Raw genomic sequence first — 19,808 nt, 5'->3', positions numbered from 1 at the left:
TTTTTATTCATTTATTATTATTTTTTCTTTTTTTTTAACATTGTGCTACCATCTGTGGAGGTTGCAAAAAAAAAAAAAAAAAAAAAAAAAGCAACAATACCATTTGAGGACTAATAAGAACAAATATCTGCTTTTAAAAAGTCGTCAGAAAAACTAAAGTAAAGGACAGATACGTGAAAAATCTACTTCAGTATTTATGCTTGTTTGGTTACTTCCCACCGCTGGTGGTATTTATCTGTAACTTATTTGACAGATTGAATCTAAATGTCGTAAAATATATTTCGGTGAAATGCAAACGAACAAAAAATTAACATGAATGCCGTATTCCTTTAAATAAATGTCAATTTTATAAACTTCTCATTAGACAAATTTCCTCTTCTATCGTGTTGTACGCATTATGTTATTTTGAAAGGTTTGACGGAACTACCCCAATCGTGTGGGGGTTGCCTTAACTTTCCATGGTGAGATGGCTGTGCAGTCGCTGCGCTTTCGTGAATTCGAAACGGGTTCTGTGGACGGTTAGCCGAAGGCGAGACAACTTACTGCAGTCCTATTTCGGACCAACTGGTGAAAAATAAGAACGGTAAGACAGAAGCGAACACGCACCTGGTGCTCAGCTGGCGTGTCATGCTGCGCGTAAACCGCCAAAAACAAAAACACAGTGCGTTCGTTTTGGCAAGAGGCGTCCTCGCGCAGTGGGTTGGTGTGGCGGCTGGCGGGGGAGGGGCCGTGGGCAGCAGCAGCAGCAGCAGCAACAGCAGCAGCAGCAGACAGCCCGAGACAGAACCCCGTCTGCTGCTTCCTTTCTTCATGCAGTATTTATGTCTTTCCTCATTTGGACATTCCCTCTGTCCTGCCACAACCTTCACCTTCTTTTATCCGGCTTGTGTATGTGTGTCTAAACAATCGAGAGTAAACCAAGCGAGCAACATGGCTGACGCTGGCCCTGCAGAACCTGCTTGCTCGTTTGTCAGTCACTGGGGATGATGATGTTTGTATATTTATTATTTTTTTCAGCCTCATTGCTTTGCATTGGTAAATTACACCCAGGGGGTAAAAAAGAAAGAAAAACGCAACTTGGCCATGAAACAGAAAAAGATGTTTGCTGCATGGGCGTTATGTTATTGTCTGAGCAAAACGTGCTATTGTATTTTGTTTTAGATTTAAAAAAAAAAAAAGAAAGAAAAAAAAAGCCAACCTCCAATCTTGTTCACTACGTTTGCTCATAACAATCGTTCAAACTAATTTGAATGAAAGATCAACTTGAAATGGGATCCTGCAGGTGCACCAATTCCAGCTGGTGCCAAACAAGCACACCAGTAAAAACAAAAAAAAGACAGCATAATAGTATCTACTCAGTATTTTGTCATATATATACACAACATACATACTCATCATCTTCATTGATTTATTTCAGGATTAGTCTTTGTTTTTGCTGAGCTGTTCTTTTTATAATCATTCATTGTTATGTTCCGGGTCATTGTCATAGTCTTCAGCAAGGTCATAACAAAGAAGTGCAAGCAGCCATTGATAGTACACTATGCAGAATTACTGTATTTTAATTTAAGGCAAGAAAAAGTGCATTGAAATAACCTGTATTAGTACTGCTACCCATCAGTTGGACTTTGGATGTCACAGTCAGAGAATCCTGAGCGGCCATAATGACATAGCTTCAGCATCAATGCTTAATAAAGTCTTATTATAAGGTGTTTGTCATGCAACCATACCTGTTTTACTATCATGTTATGTCAGACGTCCAAACTGTTCACCGAAATAGATTTGGATTCAGGATTTGGAGTATTTTTGTTAGTGTGTTGTCGAGCACTGTGAACTGTGGACCCTTTGAGACCCTTTAGTGATCAAGGGCTATAGAAATAAACTTGATTTGACTTAATTTGCAGATAACATAACTCGTGAATTGTAGTGGATTCTTTAAAGTCAAACACATTGTTTTGTGATGCTGGTTAACGTTTACATCTTAATTGTAATTGCAAACTATTTCCCCCGCAGGAACGACAGTGAATGATTTTGTTGTAGTAAGGCTGTAACTGTCATCATTATAAAATATCTATTACCTACACAGAAAATGATTAAAGTAACATTGTAAGAGAAGCTAAGCTCTGTATATTAAAAACAAGAACTACTTAACCCCTGTCAACTATGTAAAAGAGAGGGAAAATGATGGTGGTTATATGGTTATAGAGTGATACTGTCACCTTGTGGCGTCTTATACACATTGTTGGACATGGAATTTCTGGATGCTTTGTACAGTATGTATATATATATATATATATATATATATATATATATATATATATATATATATATATATATATATATATATATATATATATATATATATATATATATATATATATATATATATATATATATATTAGGGATAGACCGATTATCTGCCGGGCCGATTATCGGTGCCGATATTTGGCAGCTTCACAAATATCGGTATCGGCCTTTTGACCAATCTGACGGCCAATAAAGCGGGTATTTTGAACACATTATGATAATTTTTCACCTTCTGCAAAACCTTTTGAAACTTTTTATGAATCCTGTTGAAAACCCCAAATTTGCTACGTTTACATTCATTTTTTGCACAGTGAAATACAGGAACTTTTCATTCATGGATCTATTTCAATTTCCACTTTATAAATAATGATGCTGACACTGGGAATTCCCTACAAAAAGTAAAAAAAAATTTAAAAAAAAATGTTGAAACTCCCTGCATTTTTTTTTAAATATATTTTTTAAACAAAGCTGTCAATATTGTTTAAAATTAAAAGAAAAAGTACTTTTTAATTTTTACACTAATATTTTCTCTTCTACAGCAAATAAATATCGGCTTGAAATATCGGTTATCGTTCTCCTTGACTACTAATAATCGGTATCAGTATCGACCTTGAAAAAGCCATATCGGTCTATCGCTAATATATATATATATATATATGTGTGTGTGTGTGTGTGTGTGTGTGTATATGTGTGTGTGTATGTGTATGTATATGTGTATATATATATATATGGTGGTTATATGGTTATAGAGTGATACTGTCACCTTGTGGCGTCTTACACACATTGTTGGACATGGAATTTCTGGATGCTTTGTACAGTATATATTAGGGGTGTGAATTGCCTAGTACCTGACGATTCGATTCGTATCACGATTCACAGGTCACGATTCGATTCGATACCGATTAATTCCCGATACGAATTTATAAGTCGATTGTTGCGATTTTTTTTCATTCAAATTTAGAAAATACTAATCAGTAAGCTTGTAGAGTGTAAGATTTATATGAAAATGTATTATTTATTTATCTGAAATTTCAGTCTTATAGAGGTTGTAATCTGTTTCATGTTTGAACAGCATTAAAATAAAATATTAAGGCTTAATGTTCCGTTCATATAACATTCTTCCATGCTCAAGGTGTGAATCCTAACCCGAAGTCAGACGTTTTGTTGAATATTTTTCCATTAAAAATGGAAGTTTAAAAATCGATTCACACACACACACACACACACACACACAAAAGGCAATGATGATAAGACGTTGAATCGGTAAGACTACCGAATGAACAATTCTGAGCTCTTAAAAAAAAAAAAAAAAAAAAAAAAAAATCGATTTTTTTTATTGAATCGATTCGAGAATCGCGCGATGTAGTATCGCGATATATCGCCGAATCGATTTTTTTTTAACACCCCTAGTATATATATATATATATATATATATATATATATATATATATATATATATATATATATATATATATATATATATATATATATATATATATATGTATATTTGTGTGTGTGTGTGTATTAGAGGTGGGAATCTTGGGGCACCTCACGATTCGATTGCGATTACGATTCAGAGGCTACGATTCGATTATAAAACGATTATTGATTTCCCCCCCAGGCAGCAGAAAAAAAACAATGTATTTTTGTGCTTTTAATGTTTCGTACATTAGTTACAAAAATAGTACAAAAGTCCTCTCAGGCCTACATAAACTACTATTTCAGTATCAAGTTAACAGTTCAAAACAGTAAATAAAATACTCAAGTCCTCATTCTGTAACAACAGCTTTTAAGTATATTCAGTCTTCAACAGAATAAAACATAGCACTGAGCAAAAATATATTATTTTTATCCACTCAAAAGTGCATTGAGGTATAAATGAAAGACAATGTGAACTACTACTTCAATACAAATGCCTAAAAAAAAAAAAAGTGCTTTCCTGCTTTTTAAGTTGTGTAAAGATGAACATGTAAACATTAAAGTTTCTCAGAGGTACAAAAAAAAAAAAAAACCTCAAGTGCTTTTCTGCTTTTTAACTTGTGTAAACATGAACGTGTAAACATTAATGGGATCGTTCGGCTTTTTTAACATGAATCTCGATTTGATCCTCACCTCCCGTGTGTGCGATCAGCACTGACTTCTTTCTGACAGCGTTCGGTGACACGCGTTCTGGTTCGACGTTGGACGAGAAGAAAAGAAAAAAGAAATAGTCCAGCAAGCTGGCTGGGGTCTCGGAAATAAAGCGTTTTTCTTCTAAAAACTTTTTGTTTTCAAAAGCGTGATACATTTCCACCACAATACTCTTTTCTGAATAAAGTGAGACGCCATTACCGCCAGCCACTACTTTTCTGTTCGTTCGTTCGCATCACTGCGCGGCGCCCTGTAGAACGCTAACCGACGCACTGCAGCCAGCTAGCTGATACTTCCGCCTCAAGTTGTTTGCCTTTCGGAGCAGGTCTGATCCCACGAAGAGGTGGGTTGGTCAGCTCAGCCATGCTTGTTGTTGTTTTGAATCTCGAGGCGTGAGTTGTGGATGTGTACTCTCGGTCCGTCCCAAAAAGCGTCCCGAAGACCGCGCGCGCTACTGCGTTTCAGTTCCGCGTACTTTTCGCTCGTTTCGCTTCCCTTGGCATATTTATATAATCGGAATTTGGACGTTTGTGAATTGTTCTCGATTGTTCCACGGCCGAATCGTGAATAATCTAAGAATCGGACATTTTGCACACCTCTAGTGTGTGTATATATATATATATATATATATATATATACATACATTAGGAGTATGACGATATCATGTGATAAATCATGATATCTCCCAATAAATTATCGATACGCCTACGCCAAGTATCGATATTTGAAGTTAATATACAGCCACTCTAATGGCTCCATTGTTCATTCCTTATTGAGCAATTACTTGGTGGGCCACTAGGGGGAGCGCCTCATAAAAGTGGCGGGGAAATGTACGGAAGTCTTCAGACGAAGAAGACTCATCCACTGACTTTTACTTGTGTAAGATGTTTATCTGTCCAGCAACTGACTCAGTTTTGCAAAGGTTTCTTTGGAAAAATGTGTATTATTTCAAATTTAAAGTTTTAAAACATGTTTTATGTTTTGACTTTTTGAAGCACACAATTTCTGAGGAATATTAACATTGATTTAATTGGATTTAATATTGAAGTAATTTTATTTATTTATTAGTTTACTTTTGCAGTGTTACACATAAAATTGTGTCAGTTTATAAAATGAAACAACTGACTATGTGACTGTCTAATATGTTGCATGACAATAGTGTTTAAAAGAAAAACACAAATTTGTTCACAGAAAGTCTTTGTCAAGAAAACATTTGTATTTGTTTAAAAAAAATACACTAAAGTATTTACTGTGAGGAAGTCACCAGTTTTAATATTGTGTTTCAGTGATGGTATAAAAAGAAACAATTTTCTCATTGAAAAAAACCCATCAGTTTACGTTGAGTAGTTTCAACGTTGAATTATCGTGGATTTATTACCTGACCAATATATCGATAATCGCGGTATCGTCATATTGTGAGATTATCATTATTGTGAGCTTTGTATTGCATATTGTATCATATCGTGAGGTACCCAGAGGTTCCCACCCCTACTATATGTATATATATATATATATATATATATATATATATATATATATATATATATATATATATATATATATATATATATATTAGGGGTGTTAAAAAAAAATCGATTCGGCGATATATCGCGATACTACATCGCGCGATTCTCGAATCGATTCAATAATCGGCAGAATCGATTTTTTTTTTTTTTTTTTTAGGATTCACACCTTGAGCATGGAAGAATGTTATATGAACGGCACATTAAGCCTTAATATTTTTATTTTAATGCTGTTCAAATGTGAAACAGATTGCAAACTGTTTGTGTACAGTGGCTCACGGTTATAAGCCTCAAGTTTTAGATAAATATATTCATACAAATCTTACAGTGTACATGTACAAATTTACTGATAGTATTTTCTAAATTTGAATGGAAAAAAATCGCAACAATCGACTCATAAATTCGTATCGGGATTAATCGGTATCGAATCGTGACCATTCGTATCGGGATTAATCGGTATCGAATCGAATCGTGACCTGTGAATCGTGATACGAATCGAATCGTCAGGTACTAGGCAATTCACACCCCTAATATATATATATATATATATATATATATATATATATATATATATATATATATATATATAGAGAGAGAGAGAGAGAGAGAGAGAGAGAGAGAGAGAGAGAGAGAACAAAAGCAATGGTTAATCGCAATGCTTCCTTTTTGTCTTTTAGCCTGTTTTGTGCAAGTATGCGCAACTTGTGATCAGTTCATTTTGGAGTGTGGTGCATTGGCCGAAACCCCATTCAGTATTGGTGTGATTGATTCATCATCAAGGCTTTATTTTTTTCCCCTGTGATGTATTTTTTTTTCCAACCAGAAGGAGCTGTGATAAGCTCTTAGGACTGAGGGAATAGTGTAACAAACATTATTTATTTTTGTCTGACCAAATAGTCATTCAGCCTTGGCAGAGTTCTGCATTCACAGCATTATAAGAAGTGGTGATAGAACTTGCATTTCAGTGTAAATATTTTCACACTTAAATTAAAAATAAATAAATCATATGCTTTGTTGGTGAACAGAGTCAAAGATTCAGTGTGTGTGTGTGGGTACCCACATGTGCGATTGTTGAGGTTAGAATGCCCCCTTCCCCCCCTTTCTGGTTTCAGTGCTGCACAGGATGGGAATGACCCGTTTCTGTCCAAAACAACTATGCCCCATGACAACAGATGACTAATCGCGCGTTGCCTGGGGCAACAGCAGCGGAATCACCATCAGCTGCAGCCAAACTGCAAAAATGTCTTTTGTGTTTCTCGAAGGTTGGTTCCTCTGCAGGTAACCAGCTGAGATAAGCATGTCTCAGTCTAAAATGTCTGCTAATGCTAATGCCAAGTTTCTGCTTCACTGAAGCTACTGCTGTTGTCTGACTCTTAAGGTCATATTGACACCATGTCGCTTAGTTCAAAGTCATATCCTGTTTTTGTTTTCCTGTCTCAATTTGCATCCCCCTTGGCAGGAGAACAACTTTGAGGAATTAATACAATTTAATAGTACTTGTTTGTGATGAAGTTTCAGTCCCCCAGCTTGCCATAAAAGCACTGGGACATTCTAATAACAATTTCAACGAACTAATGCTTTCCATGTGACATTTAATTTGCCCCTTGAATTTCCGCAATTCCTCTAAATATGCGGGGGACAGAAGAATACATGTTTCTATTCCACTTAATTTGGCTGTCACTGCCCATGTCTGTCTCCTGCTCACTGTAATCAACCACTTTTGTCATGTTTCTTTGCACTTTTATCTCCTTTAAAGTGTTAGATGTGTTATGTAATACACTGCCTTGTAGATAATAAATAATATACAAGGGACACCCTCTCTGGCTCAAGTCTCATGTTCCAGACATGGAAACTTTATTAAGCAGTTGCAAGCTCAACTAGAACAATTCTTTTCACCACTTTTGCCACTCATCCTTGTTAACGTTAATACCAGGGTACAACATAATTTTTGGTTGACTTCTTACTTACATAGTCATATTTGTTGTATTACGGGTCATGAAAAAAGTATTGGGGATGGTCATCGTTGAGAATTTAATCAACTGATGAATTGATTGTTGATTTTGTTTTGAAGCCATTTAAAGGGGTACTTCACTTATTTAGCCCATTATAGCAATACAAAGTTAATATTGTCTATAATTAATTTGATACTTTAATTATTTTTCACGTACAATTAGTAAAATAAATAAAAAAAAAAAACACATTTTAAAAACACATTTTGCAACTTGCTGTCGACTGAAAATGACATCACAAGGGCTCAGGTAACCAATCACAGCTCAGCTTGTGAATGTGACCAAACCGAGAAAACGCGTGAGCTGTGATTGGTTATCGGAGCCCTTGTGATGTCATTTTCAGTCGACAGCAAGTTGCAAAATGTGTTTTTAAAGGTACTAATTGTACATGAAAAATAATGAAAATATCAAATGTATTATAGGCATAATATTCATGTTTGGCTGCCAAAAATGGCTAAATAAGTGAAGTATCCCTTTAAACAAAACTATAACTTCTGGTGTTTGTAATTGTTTGCCATTCAAGTTGCAAATGAAGGTAAAAGTAGGTGAAAAGGTCATATTGTCACAATTTATTGGCTCTGCTACTTTTTCTCGGCATTTTGTTTTACTGCTACGTTTCTGTTGTACTCAACTTCTGGTTTACGGGCTAGCACTTTGTTTTACTGTCACAGGTCTGGTCGGGATTTATGTGCAGCTGAAGAGCAGCCTGAATCCTGGAAACCCAGAACACGACTTCGCATCTGATGACAGAGGAATGTAAGCACTGCCAAATCATTCAGAATCATTTAATCAAACATTTTACTCTCTGCAGCTTGAAGGTGGAACAGGATCCCTTTTCACACTGCCTATTGGTCCACTTACTATGGCAGTTAAGCCCGTTATCCTGAGGAGCTAACATTTGCGACGCTAGCAAATGTTGGTTTAAGTTCAGGGTTTCTTTCCAAGTCGCAAACGTTTGCTAAATGTTCATCTAGAGTTTTAATGCTGGTGTGCGAACTTGAACGAATCCTGACGCAAAATCAACATTGTGTGATTGTGTTTTTGGATTGTGTGCAAGTTTGAGTGAAGTAGGTGGAATGAAACTTGAAGAGGACATTGGGCTAGAAATTGCCCTCAAACGTACAATACAAATAGTTAAAAATGATTAGAGGAGTCGTAGAAACACAGATAAACGGGAAAGAATGACTTTTAGTGATGTATAGGTATTAATGTTTTCCATGGAAAATTGACAATGCAAAGAACAAATGACTTGATTAACAATTTTTTTTTTTTTTTGGGGGGGGGGGGTAACTCTCCTCCTCCACTTTCTGTGGACATGAATTCAGCCATATAGTGACATATATACAGTATATATATTATTATTAGATACTGGTTTGCTAAATACAAGTTGAGAGGAAGCGGAAACTTTGCCTTGAGGAAGTAGGTGGGTGGTTGGTGGAGGTATGGGTGGGTGGGGGGTTGGGTGTTGGGGGTTGGGGTGTGTTCGGGGGGTTTGGGGGCCGGGGGTGGCGGGGCCTGGGTCGTGGTGGGTGGCGGGTTTGGGTAGGGTGCGGGGGGGTCGTGGGGGGATGGGGGCTGGGGACCGGTGGGGCGCTGTGGGGGCCCGCCGGGCCTCGTTCTGCGGCCTTTGGCTCGGGGGTGTGGGGCGGGGGTGTTCCGGGCGTCTGGGTCGGCTTGCCGACCGGTGTCCGCTCGGGTGGCGTGGGGGTGGCCTTGGTGCTGCCGCGGCCTGGGGATTTCGGGGTGGGGGGCGGTGCTCGCTTTGCTGGACCGCGGTTGACGGCTTCTTTCTTTGGTGGTGGTCCTTATGCATGCCAGATCCATCGCACCAGCATCTACTGAAACTCAAACAGAAGTTGCCTCTCCCTCCCACAGCCCCTTGAATCAGTGGGTGCTGGTGTCTGTGGATCTCACTTTGCTTTATCTATCCTTCCCTACTTCCTCTCTTTAGTTTTTCCTCTGGTCACTTGAGATCTCCTCAATTTATTGGAAGTTTGAGGTTTCTGGGGTTGGCATAAGACTCTGGTTTTGTAACCACGCAGGAGGTGTTTGGTTGGTGCTGGATTTCACTTTGATGGACTGGATGTACTGGTTTCTATGGATCTCACTCTACCTCATTGATCCTTCCCTCCTTCCTCTCTTTAGTTTTTCCTCTGGTCTCTTGAGATCTCGCTAATTTGCTGGAATTTAGAGGCTTCCGGGGTTGGCGTAAGACTTTGATTTTGTAACCATGGGGAAGGCAGGAAGTGTTTGGTCGGTGCTGGATTTCACTTTGATTTATCTTTCTTTTCTCTTTATTTTTTCTGACCTTTTCTCTGGTCTCCTGACCATTTGAACCTCACGACTCTGGCAAGATTCTGAAGTACCTGGTTAAGGCGAAGGGTAATGGGATATTTATAAGGTTTTAGGTGAATTAATGAGTATAAATTTATACGTATTTGCACGCACACGCACGCGCACGCACGCAAACGCACACACGCAAACGCACGCAAACGCACGCACACATACACACACACACAAAAAAAAAAAGAGCAATGATGATAAGACGTTGAATCGGTAAGACTACCGAATGAACAATTCTGAGCTCTTAAAAAAAAAAAAAAAAAAAAAAAAGGCACACATCAAACAACCTTTTTGAACATAAGAGAAATAAAGGGAAAAGATACATAAAATGTGAAGCATTATGGATTAGGTCATCTGCGGCCAATCGTCTGGGGGGAGTGATGTCACTCACGTGCCAAGTCACGTTTTCAGCATACCAAAGGAGGGAAGGAGAGATGTTTGCGTTTCCAAGCTGGAAATCCAGTCCATATGTTGAGTTTTGCGACAGCTAAAAACGAATATAAAGTTGATTGAAGAAAGTCACATTACGGTCGGTACACTGAAGCTTACAAAGTTCCAAGAAGTTGTGTGAAGCAGAGCTGGGATTAATGCAGGAGGTCCCAGGATTTTGTAGTTACATTTCTAAACAATATGCATTATAAATTTTAATAGAGTAATAACAGTTAAATATGTCAGGTCAAGAAAAAGACTGCCTTTGTTTAATGTATTTATGGATGGTAAGTGAAGTCTAATCTAGAAGACTTTTTTTTTTTTTTTTTTTTCAAATAAAGTATAACCAAGTAGTTCATTTATGTTCAGAGAAATCCAAAAAGACCAATTTATGTAAAAACAATGTTACATCTAAAAAATTTTATAAAAAAAATAACTTTTTTTTGTTTTGTTTTGTTTTTTTAAATAAAAACCTTATTCTTAATCTTATTCTTATTCAACTGTTCTTTGCAGCGTGCACTTCACTTCACAAATATGGCACTTTACTGTACTTTAATTGATTTAATTCAATCTCCGGTGTAATAACTAGGGGTGTGTCAAAAAATCGATTCATAAAAGAATCGAGATTCGTATTTATGAATCGAATCGATAATAATATCCAAAAATCGATTTTATTTAAATTTGAAATAAAGAAGAAGGGGAAAAGGCAGTTGAGCCCACACGATGTTTTTGTGGAAAAAGACACTTACAATACAAAATTAATAAATGTTTAAACAAAAAAAAGAAACTTTAATGTCTCTATTTGTCATTTTGTCCTGTAATTGTAAATCAGACTGGAGTAGATCATGACAATGTTGTGCATATCTGTAAATTGAAGCAGAAATCATTTGTCAATCAAATAAGTTTGAATCGAAAATAGTTTGAATCGAGAATCGGAAATAGATTCTGAATCGAATCGTAGACCCAAAAATCGTAGTCGAATCGAATCGTGAGACAGTCAAAGATTCCCAGCCCTAGTAATAACCTTATTTATTGATTGGTTGAATTTTTATTTTTTATTTTATTTTATTATTATTAATTCAATCTCTGGTGTAATAACCTTGTTTATTGATTGATCGATTGAACTATTTTTTTATTTTATTCTCTGTTCTTATTGCTGCTGGATATGTAAATTTCCCAGAGGGAGCCATCCCAAAAGGATCAAGTCAAGTGTAGTCTCAATAATTGCCAACTCTGTTATAACTGCAGTGAACAGTCAACAAGGATGAATCGGTTCTTCAGAGTAACTCTGAGTGTGAGACAAAGAAACTCCAATAAAAGAGGATTAATATGTGGATTTCTTTTACTATTAGCTATAAGCTAATTAGCCGTTAGCTATAATAAATCATGCTACCTGAAAGCTGAAATGACTGCAGAATTTTTAAATGACTGTTTCTTTGATGTTTCTTACAAATTATTATGATACAGTATCATTTTGAGGCTATATTGCCCACCGCAAGTAAGAAAGATTGACATTTAAAATAGTTGTAACATAAAAAAAATAATGTTTGGAACCAGCTCATTCTTTAGAGGCCGCGGATATGTGGAACAAGCTTAGTAGGAAGGCCACTGGTTGGTAGGCAGTCATGTGTGTTTTGCTGTAATTTGTTCTGTTGAGGTCACCAACATTCCAGATTTGATCTTCGAGGCTCGTATTATGATAAATAGAACTATCAGCATGTATGTCTTCTGCTTTTCTTTTTTTTTCCAGCCTTGAAGAGTTTAGTGTTGTAACTGCATAGCTGGGCAGCCTGGCTGCCTCCCTGCCTCCAGATGAATGAAGAGCACTCCGGATCACAGAGACACTGCTGATAAAGGTCCTATCTTAGTCCACTTTTCCTTATGTGCCACTGTATCTATACTATTCAATCATTTATGATGCGAACAATTATTGAGGAAATATGATTGTTTTGAATGGCACATCAAACAACCACCAACCACAACCAAACAACTTCCTTGTAATCCATTTATTTTATTTTTTTGTGCATGTTGACTCTGCTGTGATGTTGCTTCCCCTCAGGGCATGCAGGTGTTTCTGCAAATATGATGAAGAAAAAAAATCCCAATAAGTGAGTCACCAGACTTGTATTCCTACTTGCGAGTATTTAAATGACTGATATTGACAGTGAGTTTTGCTTCCTATCTCGATGAAGGAAGCATAAGAGCAATCTGGGAACAGCCACCAAAGTTCTATCACAGCCACGACGCAACATTGTCGGCTGCAGGATCCAGCACATCTGGAAAGACGGAAGTGGGCATGTAGTATGGAAAGGGACAGTGCTTGACCAGGTAAGAAAAAAAAAATGGCACCAGTTAGCCCCAAGGACAACATAAGTAGCCCATGGATCTGTGGATCTGTTCTAAAAAGTATCTTACCAGTAATGGGACAGACACCGTGACATAATAAGAAATATTAAATATCTCTTTATTTTAACACCATGGTACAGATTTCTTCTGTACTACATATTTTATATTTCGTTTAAAAAGTTTTTATTAAAATGAATGAATGGAGTAAAAAAAAAAAGGTCAATTTCGAGCTGTAATTTTAGTACCATGATACGACAATATTTTTGCTCTCGGTGATTATGGCCTCAGAATTTAATATTGATGCCTAGTGTCAGTACACATCAGTAGTTGCACAAGTTTCCAACTATTCTATTAAACAGCATTAGCATCATTACTAGTCATTAGGAACATGAGTTTCGAACTTTATTTTATGACATTTGTGTCTGATATGAACATGAAGCAAGCATTTTAGCTTGTATTTTCAGCTATATTCAGGCCACACTATTCAATATCAATATCCAATATATATGCAATATCATGATATCGCGATATTAAAACTGCTACAATATATCGTCATTGTCATGTCACAATATTAAAAGTAGAACATCTGTTTAAAAAGTAAGGTTGATTTCCATTTGTGCAGTTCTAGCACCCTCTGGTTGCTAGTTCTTTAGTGCAGTTTAATTTTCACAAGGCATGTTTTGGCCCGTCTATGTTTAAAATCCATGCTATTGGTCAGATGAAGGGGAACATAATATGCTTGTGAACTGAGTCAATATGAAGAGGAACTCAATATGTGCTTGCATTAGCAAGTAAGTGCCTTAATATTAAGTGTTATTAAAGATTGTAGGTTGTTTATATGCATTGCTGTAATGTACAAAAGCACAATATTGTATGGTTTTTTTTTAGGATGAGCTCTTTTTTTTTTTTTTTTTTAATATCGCCAACCTCCCCATAATATCGTGATAATATCATATCGTGATGTTTGGATATCATTACATCTCTAGTCCCTACTATTCAAATAATTCTAGAGTATGTGGTATATGAAGCTAGTAAATAGTGAACATTTCAAACAGTCAGTTTTATTTACCGTATGCATCACTAGTCCTTGAATTACTCTGGCTATTTTTTGTGTGCACATTAAGAAGAAATTATTCCTTTTAAATCCTGCGTTGTTATCCTGCCTTGAGCTATCATTGACGTGTGTTCCATCTTTTTCAACCAACCAGGTGCCGGTGAATCCGTCTCTTTATTTGATCAAATATGATGGCTTTGACTGCGTGTATGGTTTGGAGCTCCACAAGGATGAGAGAGTTCAAGGACTGGAAGTGCTCCCTGACCGACTGGGTAAGTGTGAGCTGAGATCATGCATGCAGTTTATTGCTACATCTAAAACTGTTACCATGTAAACCATGTCATGTCTTATTTGTGTCAATTCATGCAGCCAAATCCCGCCTGACAGACGTCAATCTAGCTGACACGATGATCGGCAAAGCGGTGGAACATATGTTTGAGACGGAAGAAGGTCCGAAGGAGGAATGGCGGGGAATGGTTCTGGCCCGGGCTCCCATCATGACCACCTGGTTTTATATCACCTATGAGAAAGACCCTGTACTGTACATGTACCAACTGCTGGATGACTTTAAAGAAGGAGACCTGCGCATCATGCCTGACTCGAGTGAGTTCAATGTAGTTGGGGGGGATAATTTGGTTAATGTTCACTGCGGGCGGAAAGAATGCCAGCAGTTGCTTGAGCTCAGTCAATTGCGTAATGTCATAGCAAGTCAAAAATATGTTTACAGTGTTGAGACAAGAAACACAATTCTCTTTTAATCATTTCTGTTGTGCCTAGAGCTGTCACAACTATTTTAATAATCAAATAATCATTTGGAGCTATTTTCTTTATTTAAATTGTCCAAATTCTGTGATTTCAGCATATCAACAGTAATAGTAAACTGATTTCTGCAGTCCTTCCTGAAAGAATATGGATCATCTTTGTTTAATCAAAATAAGACATTTGCAAACATCTGTTTTTACTTTGGAAAACAATGACCGAACTGGCAATATCGTACATCAATCCCCCTTTGTGAAGTACAAAATAAACACCAATCACTGGTTAATAAACAATAATCAGGGAAAAATTATTTTGTAATACACTTTTAATGCAAAACTAAAATGAATCCAATTAGTCAATTTTTAACGAATCGGCCCTGTGTCATGCATGTGAGAGCAACTACATGCACAGTGACTTGCTAATGTGATAACTGCATTATTTTTCATGAACATCCTAATTTTGCCACTTGCTGTCGACTGAAGATGACATCACCTGTGCTGAGGAAACGGGTAACGACCAATCATGACTCACCTGTTTTCTGGGTTTGGTCAGCAAACTTAGCCACGATAGGTCATTAACTCTATTACTGCCAAACGTCCAAAACGACAACCTATAGAGTGCCAGACATATTCACTCGCCTTTCAAGGCAAACAAAATGTCCATATGAAGGATTGGATTTTATTCTCTCATTAAAAAATCCCCCAAAAAACCCAGTATGATTCCACCTTATTCCGTTCTTTAGTAGTCACCATTTGAAAATAGGTAATTTGAGTGATAGCAAGCTATAATGGGAAAAAATGAGAAAAAAATGTTTCTTTGTTAAATGATACATTTTCTGCACAACAGTGACACTAATATTTTTTATTTAGTGACGCTCTGTGAATTAGATTTAATGTGGCAAACGTATTTCCTAAGATCTGCCATGTTTTTATGTAATTTGACCCACGGGACCCAATTGAAAAGAGATACAATACATCTGCTGGCCATAGTTAGTGGGTGATTTAAAAAAAAAAAAAAAAAAAAAAAAAAGTTCTCAACTCAATTAATGAAACCAGAGCTACACAAGATATTGCCGTGCCTATTGGGAAAAAAAAAAAAAAAAAAAAAAAAAACATAGTTGACGACAATTAACATTGGCAGAACTCGTTGGGATTTCTGTTAACGTTAATTACTGTTCTTGGCAGGAAGAGAGTTAACCTACTTCCTCAGCACAGGTGATGTCATCTTCAGTCAACAGCAAGTAGCATAAATTAGTCTTTAAAGGTACTGTTAATGAAAAATAATTGTTTATTTAATTTTAATAGATGACAGTGTCCCAGCTGAGAGGGAGCCAGGTGAGGTGGTCGACAGTCTGGTGGGTAAACAGGTGGAGTATGCCAAAGAGGACGGAGGCAAACGAACAGGCATGGTCATTCACCAGGTGGAGGCCAAGCCTTCCGTATACTTCATCAAGTTCGACGACGACCACCTCATTTATGTCTACGACCTGGTGAAAACTTCATAAGACTTTGCAGACATCCTGACGCCCTTCTCCCTGGATAGAAATGAAACGGGACACGCGTTGACACATCTGAAACACGCCTTGATGCTGTACATACCATACCTTTAGCGACTAAAGCCTTGTGGGGGGATCGTTTAAAGGCACAAAGTCATTGTATACTTGTTTGGGAACTAGATGAAAAGACAGCAGAACAAGTCGTCAATTATATCAATGTGTCATTCAATTCAAAAAACTATTTGATTGAGAAACAGTCATAGAACGCAATTGATAACAATATGGTTAGCTAGCAATGTAGCAACATAGTAAGTAATTGTCAACAACCAAGCTACAAGAGCGCTTGTTGGTATAAAAGGCATTAGAAAACAGACTATACACTCTGATACGAGCACATGAAGCTTGTATGATTTTATAATCTTGACAGAGATCCATCCATCCTTTTCTTTATGACTATATCAGCATCCATTTTCTAATTTCAAGGCTATGAAAAGAACACAAATGGTGTGCTACATACACCAAAACATTGACAATTGATAGCATGCGTTATCAAAGTCCAAAAGGTTACAATTTAAATCCAGTCTTTATTTTCAACGTCCTTCGCACTTCCATGTTCTCATTTTCACCCTTTTGAAACATCTTCATTGAACGAGGAAGCATTTGTACATATACAATTGTGCCACCTAATGGTGGAACAATCACTGTTCACCATTGTTATTTTTGTTGTTTTTTTCGTATAGAATCTTTATCTGTACCCATCATTAAATAATTTCAGGATGTCATTTGATTTTCAAACAATTTACATTCGATCAAAAAAGTAATTTGGATATACAGTACGTATCGTATTGCATTTTTCTGGCAACCCAAGTCAACCCAAAAATATTCTTTACTATAATGTTCTATGCAACCCCACTAGTCTAAACATTATAATCTGAATAATATTGTGTTTGTGGGATATGAGTTATGCAGCAAAAGGGGTGGCCATTTTGTCACCTGCTGAAAATGACATCACAGTTGCTCAGGTAATGACGGCTAGGTGAGCCGTCATTACCTTTAGAAAACAGGTGGTTTTCTAAAGCTGTGCTGTGATTGTTCGTCACCTGAGCCCTGAATGGCAAAATGGCTGTCGCCTAACATAGTTAAAACGGATGGAGTTTGCTGCTCAATTCATATCCCGCAAGAGCAATACTAATTAGAACATATTGTAAAGAAAATTTTTGGGTTGACTTCCACTTTAAGTGGCGCCGTGGACAGTTTCAATAGTTTCACACACAAGGGGACTGGAAATTATTTGAACTGGAAAAACTCCGCAGCAACAAAAGCAGGGTTTTGTACGGAACAAAGCAAGACATTGCATTACATCAGACTAAAATTTCACAACTGAAGGTTTATTCAAGTAATGGAACCCTCAAGATGTCTGCAGATGAAAACTGTGATTTAAAAAAAAAAAAAAAAAAAAGGGAATTTTTTCCTGATTTTATATTGCCAAACTGCTTCTTGATGTAGATTATTTCCAAGTGTTGCAGACAGTGTTTATGATTTCACTTAAGCCTTAGCATAATGCTTTTGTGTACTTGCTGAAACTTCAATGGAGTTTAACAACAGAAACAAAAGCAAGAAGTTGTATTTCTGTAGTATATAGTTTGTGACTTACACACACTTATGACACTATGATTATTATATCTGTGCTTCCTCCAGTTATGCATTCTTGGTGGTGAAATTCAAGGAAAACAATTTTGTTGCACCTTAACATGAGACAACCAATATTCTCTGCAGGGACACTTCTTGTTAGAAGTTGAGTTGAGCGAGAAGAAAAGTGACAGAAATACAGTTGAGTTTCAATCAATGTGACTTTTTTTTTTTTTTTTTTAAACTGGATTCCACCTCATGTCCATGTCTGCTTTTAAACTTGAGTCTGTTTTTATTTGCAACATGGAAAATGTGACTTTTAGTGATGTTGGTGTGATGATGTGTTGGTCAGCTCCACACCATGGATGCACAGTTGCTTATATGTATGTTTGTGATACGATCTTCCAGGGAATGTTTTACATTTCATTTTGTTGCGTTTACTCACAACTGAAGTTATCCCATAAAACCGGACGCCAGTTTTTGTACTTCAGTCCATCATTTCTACCACAATAATGTTGAAAGTCTCAAAAAGTCTGAATAGTCGTTTGCATCTCTAATTACTAAACAAGGCAACCTAACATTCTACTGTATGTGCAGTATGGTTGTGGGATATCTTTTGTCTTACTGATCCCAAATGTATACTGGAGAATAAAATGGGAGGCAAAGAAAACAATGTTTGAAGCCATTTGGGATGTTTTGGTTGAATGCATGTACAGATTAGATGCAAATGTCAAACTTTTCAGTTTGTGTACTTCCTGTGACGTAGATAGTTGTCAAAGCAGATTAGATGACAGCTATTATTCATAATTGCACAACAAAAGAGACTCTCCCAGACATATGTGAGAATATAAGTGTTTTCCAATACAGAGAAGTATGATCATCTCAAAAGCTGTTCAAGTTGGTGACAACACAATTTGTCCGCAAAGTTGTGTCCATAACGGTCGGTTCTTTCATTTTGCAGTTACTGATTATTGTTGTTGATGTTGGTATGACATGGCTTTTTCTATCATCCTGCCTTGTATATATTTTTTTTTTATGATTAAACATGTTAATTTTTATTGTTCATGAAAGGCTGTGGTTTGTTTTTTCGAGTATAATATACTGTGGAATTGTTCTCCTTGTCTCACGTTCCCTGGAGTAGTGCTCTTAACTTTATATTCTCGGTTTTTTTTTCCTTTACCAATCATAATGTTGTGTTGTACCCTGAATTGGCTGAAAACAGGGAGAAATAATCACAGCAGTGATGGTGTTGCTTCCCCAGCAAACATTTACTGTGTCTGAATATCCCCCCCCACTTACTGCCTTTCACTGCAGATCATAATGTCCTCTGCAAACATGGTCCATGGGGATTCCAGTCTGACTTCATCTGTCAGCCAGCGCTATCCAACCATTCGTTAGCAGGACAAAGAAAAAAATGGGGCTTTGAGCTGATCCTTGATGCAGCCCAGCCTCCATCTTCGACTCCTCAGTCACACAACACAGACGATTTTCAAACATAATTGTCATGAGAATGCACAAAAACAGCTGAGGCACTCAGCAGGCACGGCTGCTGTATTAGTTTTGGATTAAGTTAACTTCAAGTGAATATATTAATTTTAATTAAACTGACTTTGGATTAATTTAATTCTATTATGTGTTAGCAATTGAAACAATTGTATTAAGTTGGTCAACAATTACATTTGTAATCTTAAAGAGTTTCAACAATTCTGTTTTTAGAGCGCAGCATTACTGTGCAAGCAATTAAATATATTCATCGTGAGATGGTCATCGGGCCACACATAGATCTG

At 36.9% G+C, this 19,808-nt stretch overlaps 1 protein-coding gene across 1 annotated transcript; it reads left to right on the top strand.

Moving 5' to 3' along the window:
• Nucleotides 1-441: 441 nt before the first annotated feature.
• On the top strand, nucleotides 442-19,091 carry LOC144002595 (spindlin-Z-like). Its single transcript, XM_077497975.1, has 8 exons — nucleotides 442-583; nucleotides 8,638-8,722; nucleotides 12,489-12,594; nucleotides 12,798-12,846; nucleotides 12,931-13,066; nucleotides 14,293-14,410; nucleotides 14,508-14,741; nucleotides 16,202-19,091. The coding sequence occupies exons 3-8, from the start codon at nucleotides 12,555-12,557 to the stop codon at nucleotides 16,399-16,401; spliced, it is 777 nt and encodes a 258-aa protein (XP_077354101.1). The 5' UTR covers nucleotides 442-583; nucleotides 8,638-8,722; nucleotides 12,489-12,554; the 3' UTR covers nucleotides 16,402-19,091.
• The last annotated feature ends 717 nt before the right edge of the window (nucleotides 19,092-19,808 follow it).

The sequence above is a fragment of the Festucalex cinctus genome, chromosome 15 (assembly GCF_051991245.1).
Source record: "Festucalex cinctus isolate MCC-2025b chromosome 15, RoL_Fcin_1.0, whole genome shotgun sequence".
Taxonomy (NCBI): Eukaryota; Metazoa; Chordata; class Actinopteri; order Syngnathiformes; family Syngnathidae; genus Festucalex; species Festucalex cinctus.
The sequence above is the reverse complement of the archived record's forward strand: the minus strand, read 5'-3'. Positions and strand labels throughout refer to the sequence as shown.